The sequence below is a fragment of the Trichoderma harzianum genome, assembly GCF_003025095.1.
Source record: "Trichoderma harzianum CBS 226.95 unplaced genomic scaffold M431scaffold_11, whole genome shotgun sequence".
NCBI classification, from domain to species: domain Eukaryota; kingdom Fungi; phylum Ascomycota; class Sordariomycetes; order Hypocreales; family Hypocreaceae; genus Trichoderma; species Trichoderma harzianum.
In genome coordinates this window covers 605,251-611,250 of record NW_020209259.1, presented here as the reverse complement: position 1 = coordinate 611,250, position 6,000 = coordinate 605,251, and the positions used below count along the sequence as shown (strand labels likewise).

General features: G+C 49.9%; 3 protein-coding genes across 3 annotated transcripts; 1 reads left to right on the top strand and 2 right to left on the bottom strand.

Moving 5' to 3' along the window:
* The first annotated feature begins 311 nt into the window (after positions 1-311).
* M431DRAFT_226044 (hypothetical protein) lies at positions 312-697 on the top strand. The gene has a single exon (XM_024913607.1). It carries the CDS (start codon positions 373-375, stop codon positions 658-660), a length of 288 nt encoding a protein of 95 aa, XP_024771406.1. The 5' UTR covers positions 312-372; the 3' UTR covers positions 661-697.
* Positions 698-1,811: 1,114 nt separating this feature from the next.
* Positions 1,812-2,532, bottom strand: M431DRAFT_226038 (hypothetical protein). The gene has a single exon (XM_024913606.1). It carries the CDS (start codon positions 2,461-2,463, stop codon positions 1,912-1,914), a length of 552 nt encoding a protein of 183 aa, XP_024771405.1. The 5' UTR covers positions 2,464-2,532; the 3' UTR covers positions 1,812-1,911.
* Positions 2,533-3,467: 935 nt separating this feature from the next.
* On the bottom strand, positions 3,468-5,561 carry M431DRAFT_92636 (hypothetical protein; the record flags this gene model as incomplete). Its single annotated transcript, XM_024924384.1, has 5 exons — positions 3,468-4,222; positions 4,284-4,517; positions 4,576-5,034; positions 5,089-5,278; positions 5,337-5,561. 5 exons carry the CDS (start codon positions 5,559-5,561, stop codon positions 3,468-3,470), a joined length of 1,863 nt encoding a protein of 620 aa, XP_024771404.1.
* Between the last annotated feature and the right edge of the window lie 439 nt (positions 5,562-6,000).

Sequence of the window (6,000 nt, the reverse complement as noted above, 5' to 3'; positions counted from 1 at the left end):
TGTACCTCTGAATGACATGATATTACATTATACGGTGACATTGGGACATGGGTTTGCGTTTATCTTTGGTTTTGTACATGTACTTGTGTTCGGATAGAATGAATGGAACAGTTGGTTGGGTGCCTTGTTTAGAGGAATCTGTCTAGGTTGATCGACGCCTTGCAGGGTTTAACAACGAAGCCGGAAAGAAGATGCAGTTGCTCGGTACTCATACAGTAGTAATCAAAAATATGAATCGTAACAATACCTCTTTTTTTCCCACCAGACAAGTTTAATGATGAATAACACTCATAGTCTGATACTGAACCACAAAGAAAATCTCCTCGTAGTCTCTCTTATCTTGGCGCGTGTAAGAGCAAAGACATCAAATGTATGTACGAGTATGAAAAAGTCCCCACAGTCAGCTTATACTTGGATACGCCAACCTCAAAGCCGGAGATGGGAATGATAGACTTGCTGCTGCTTCCAACAAGCATTACTTGGCATCTACTAGCAGCTGCTAGCATCTACCAACGCTTCTATTGTAGGGATTGCCACACCATCGCCAAGAGATTGCACCAAGCACGCCCGGAATCAGGCCACTCTTCGCCCCCCCATCCGGAGCCTCTAAAGCTTCAATCTCTCCGATTCCCGATCCGAAAGAAGCTGCCGTTACGTTAATACAAGAAGAGTCAAGTTCAACTCTGGCCAGCCCCACAAAGCAACTAAAACCAAAGCAAGGACAGAGACGAGAGACAAGAACAAGACAAGAATACTACCATCTTCACCGTGATCTTCTGATCCCCCACGGAAGAGAGGTACCGGTACAAAAAACTACTGTACGTACTCAAACGCATTCATATCTGAAAATAAGGCGAGACGGGCCAGACCGCTCACCATCTTTTTCTAATCCCCTTCCCGACCCTGCCGTGAGAGACTGGTAGGGATCTGTGGTTTTTTTTGCGGGACTGGGATTTTTCTTCTTCTTAACCTGACACGCACATTTTACGCGAGCTGTGAAAAATAGCGCTGCTTTGAGGGGAATGAGGATGCCTGGAGGGGACGGCTGGGGTTGAGTAGAATCAGTTGTTGGCTCTGCATCTATGAGTACCCGAGTGAGTACCCGAAGAGCACTGGCGAGAGAGAAGCAGCAATCAACACCTTCTCGTCCATGTAAGAGAGGCTCATGACGCTCTCAATGTGGACCCTCACCTCTCCTTACTCCATTGAGCAAATCAACTCCCACCCATCCCCGGATCAGGAGAGCCCACACTCCCCCAATACCACCTCGATAGTTTCCAGTCCATCCTGCAAAACCTAAATGTAAACCATTAAAACCAGCCCATATCAAACCTCCATCCAGCCTTGCTCTCCTCTCTCTCTCCCCTCCCCTCGCTTCCCTTTCCCGGTTCTAGCCCTCCTGTCCTATCCTGCAAGCCCCCTAGCCAGCTGAACACACTTCACTCAACTTCCTTCTTCCTCCAATCCCATCCCACCCACCACACCACTCTCTCTTCCACACTCAGACATACATGCCTTAGTAGCCTCTGTCCTGAATCATGTATACAGCAAAGCTACTGCACCTCACCAACCGCAGCCCGTGCCTGGTCCAAGTGCGCGTCCAGATTACATGACACATCACTTTCTCTGCCTCTCTCTCTTCTTTCTCCCCCCTCGACCCTGGCATCTTTTCCTGGAACACACATACTTACACCACCCACTGCACATGTAATTTGTCAAAAACCCTACACAGACCAAATGCCTATCAGCATCCATTCTTTGCCGTCCAACATACCTGTACTCTACTCGTACTTGCTCCCAAAGTTCCCATACACACTCCCCTCATTAATCCCATCAAACCACACCCCAGCCAAACCAAAAAACTTTCAAACAAAAAAAGAACAGCGCACGCACACGCATAATCCAAATCAATCACTTATACCACATCACATTTTCATCCCCCCCTCCCTTCCCGTCGATCCCGATCCCCGCCCAGCAAAATCCCAGAACCAGTTCGTCATGGCCCCCCTCCCCTTCTCTTACAGTATTCCCGCTCGGCATCTCTCCGTGGTCAAAAAAAAAAAAAACTCCACCACGTCCCATGTCATGTCCCTCGTTAGTTAGCAAAGCATCACAGTGACAAAAGACCACACACACAAATGTACCCCTGCACGAAAAAGAAAAGGTACACGCCTCGTTTCTTCCCTCGTCGTTGTCTTTCCAAACCAGCAATCTTCTCCAACCAGTGACACGCACACACTTTCGATTAACCCTTACTTCGCTGCCTGCATATATCCATGCAAAGTTATCCTTCCCCCCCAGCCCGCGGCTATGCATCCATACGTGCCGAACCCAGCAAGCAGCTCGACACCAAGACCTCATGTATACAGCCCCCCTTTTCATCTTCTCCCGCGAGGGATCATCATTGGTCAAGAAACGATGTGCAATTAAATTCCACGTTTGTGGCTTCTCCAGCGAAGACATGTCCCATTTTCCTCCAATGAATCAGTAGAGGCCTCTCCAGTTCACTGGTGTTAGAGAACAGCTACAAAGCATGACAGTCATAAAAAAAAAAAAAAAAAGGGACAATGTCCTCAAGAAAGGAGATCAAAATTGCAAAGATATAAACTCATTCATCACTGTGCCATGCACATATACCCATTAAACAATAACATCAAAGATTAATTACTGTCATATGAAAGAAACAAAATACAAAATCCGTATACCCGCCCAAGAAAAAAGCCAATTTTCTTCCCAAGATACTTGACGCTTCCAAAATGAAACGAGATATAAAAAAAAAATATGACAGTCGCTCGCTCGCTCGCTTCGTTTGTTTCGTTCTACATCTCATAGCCACCCAGCATCTTCTTCGTATCAGCCCATCCCATCTGCATCCAGGTTGATTAGAAACAAAACTCCAATGAAATGCCCAAAATCTCTCCGACATTGCAATCGTCACGCTTGCGTGCGTCAAGTCTCAAAAGTGCCAAACCAAAACTACGTTTTGAAAAATCAGAGGCTGTGCCCGCCAGGCGACCGTTATCGCAGAAACTCATTAAAAGCATCCGCCAGAGGCAAATATCCACCCATCGCGAGAGCACGCTCGCAAACAACAAACATAAACAAAGTTAAAGGCAAGAGAGGATAGCCTTGAGAATGTGGGAAAGAGAGAAAAAGAGGAGAAAAAGAGGCAGCGTGATTCCGCCTGCTTTGTCGAGATATCAATTGTTGAATAGAAAGCCCCCCTGCGGACTATTGAAAGCCCAGTAAACGCCAAGGCTCGTACTAATTGGGAATAAGTAACGAGAAGGAAAAATCAGAAAATCCACACACAAAAAGTCATGTGCCTTGTGGTGTGTTTTGCGCCCTGTACTGTCTAGACCAGGCCGCCGTATCCATCGTGAGGCCCAAGGCCAGCATAGTTGCACGCAATGCCTAACAACGCTTGCGTTATTGATGTCCGCTTGGTACTAGAAACCCCTCTCCCTCTATTGTAGAGACGGGCGATGTCCAGCGGCATCCACAACTTGGGTCATGACTCTCATTCCCCGGGTATCGTTCGACATTGTGTAGCCATAGCCCTGCTGCTGAGTGACTGGGGGTGCCTGAGACAAATCCCCTGATCGAAATATCGGAGCTCCGGTTTGGTCGTATTCGTTCCGGTGTGGTGTTTCAAAAGAATTGGGTATAAAGGTCTGATTGGATGTCATAGAAACCCCGGAGCCGACAAACGATGCTGACTGTGTGGTAGTTTGCTGCTGTGCATAGGGATACATGGTCGATGCGTTGGTGTTCGTTGATGCCTGTGGCCACTGTTGGCTGTACATTCCCCCAGGGCTAGCGTAGTCGCTGAACACTGACGGCCGTCGGCTGGCGTCATGAGGGCTCGGAACCATGTCGAGAGCGATGTTGGTAGCCGCTGTGGTAGCCACAGGCTGGCTGCTGTGAACAGACATTGTGCCACCCTCGACATATGTATGCGGCTGTGCGGGAAGCTCTGTAATCATGGACGGCGGGAACGCATTGGCCCTGACTGTCATGTCATTTATAAAAGTGGGCGGGCGAATACTTGTCGCGGAGCTGGGCTCTGATCCTGCCGGGTGAGGGAGGCACTGAGCAGCCAGCGGCTTGGATCTAGCCTCATGATCATCTTCATCCTTGATGTAAGTAGCCTCCTCATTGTCCGAAGCGTAACTCTCCGGCATCTTGTCTTCTGCCATGACATAGACCTCAGTCGTACCATCTTTTTTTTGCCGTTAGTATTCACAAGAAGCAAAGTTACAAGCTTGATTGGATCAGCTTACCGATTTCGCCATTTTTGTATCGCTCCTCCTGACGAGCCACCTTGAAGATTTCGTTCAGGAATGGCCTCTTCTTGGCGTTGGCTTCATTGTCCATGAAAAATGACGACAGGGCCTCGACGGTCGTCTCTTCGAGCTTCTTCACATTCAAGCCAAGCTTCTGGATATCAGGATGCTGCTTTGCGTTGGGCTCAACAACCAGTCTCAGGATGTGAGCGAGAAGATGTACACGCTCTGCTTCTTAGTTAGCCTCCGCCCATTCTTCGAGCGCTTTCAAGGGGGAAGATCTTCTAACCTCGCTTGTATAAGTGGTCTGGCTCCTTGTGCCGGACCTTGTCGTCCTTGGTAGGACCCCACGGTTTTGGCCACCAGGCAGGCGCCTTCTCGTCGCTGCCGGTGTAAGGGTGGGTGGACTGCTTCTTGGGCTCCACGGCCTTGACCCAGGCCTTGGCAATGAGCTTGCAGGCCGTTTGCTGGCAGTTTTTGAACCGTTGTTCATAGAAGCTCCAAACAGCGTGGGGGTCACCGATTCTGATGCCTCTACGAGACGAGACCGTCATGGGAACATCGTCTTCGTCATTTACGGCTCGGGTTCCCCTGACGCGCTTGCGCCCTTGGCGGATGGGACTGCCACTCCAGTCACCAAATCCAGAGTTGCGGCGGCGGCCATCAATCATCCGACTACGGTTGAAAGCAGCAGGGCGGTTGTAGAAGCTGTCCTCAAGATTGTAGTCGTCCAGCATGGGGTCCGCACCTTTCATGACTACATTAGCAATCCGTCGAGAGGCTGGTTCATAGAAAGTCTTACCTGCATCGATGCGAGACATGACCTGCCGGTATCTGCTGGCATCAAAGAACTGGCGGATGGTGTTGTCCGTCATCCCACGTCCCGGGCTGGGACTGAAGAAGGTCATGGACGCGCCATCTTCGTTAATGGCAGCAACAAAATAGTGCTTGGCAACAATGCCGCAGTGGGTTCTCAGTGCCTCGTCGATTTGCTGTTGTTCGAATGTTGTCAGAAAAGACTCGAGGTCGACCACGTTATATGCAACTTACCATGAGTGGCGGGCGACGCGAGTCAGTGCCCTCCTGGAAACGGGCATTGTCAGCTTCGACACCAACGCGCTCCTGTGGGAAGGAGTGGTGTCGTTGAACAACATCGGAGGCGTATCTCTCAGAAGAAAAGGACTGGTGGCGCGCAGTGGTTCCATCAGCCGGATAGTACTGAGGCTGAAAGGTCGGGTGACGGGGGAACGAATCCCGGGTCCAGTCTTGAACCATGGCTGGATAGGTTGAGCGTTTTCTGGGTTTGCGGCAGTACGGGCGAAGCGCAGACTGGCGAGATTTAACAAATATCCAAGGGACCCCAAGGAGATTCAACACGTAGTTCGGCTCTGCTTGGTACGACTCTCGGTTTGCATAGGCCGAAAAGCGAGGCCAGAGATGCAGAGACTAGCGCCGGCGGTAATGTTTTGCCCACCTTGTACTTTGTAACCCGGTTTGCAGAATCGGAGAGAATTTTATTTGTCTCGCGATGCTGTGCTACCAACGTGGTGCTTTCAAAGGGGTGAGACGGTTGATATTTCAGTCTGTGCTCTCAAGGTAGCGCAGAGGCCGCAAAGAGGATGGAGCAATCAAGGTGGTGGTGTGCTGTTGTTGAAAAGTAAGACGATAGGTGGGATTATTGCATGTCGTGAAAGGACAGGATCTCTTGGGATGG

Coding starts and splice junctions, on each gene's coding strand:
- M431DRAFT_226044 (XM_024913607.1), top strand. CDS start 373: ATGTACGAGTATGAAAAAGTCCCCACAGTCAGCTTATACTTGGATACG.
- M431DRAFT_226038 (XM_024913606.1), bottom strand. CDS start 2,463: ATGTCTTCGCTGGAGAAGCCACAAACGTGGAATTTAATTGCACATCGT.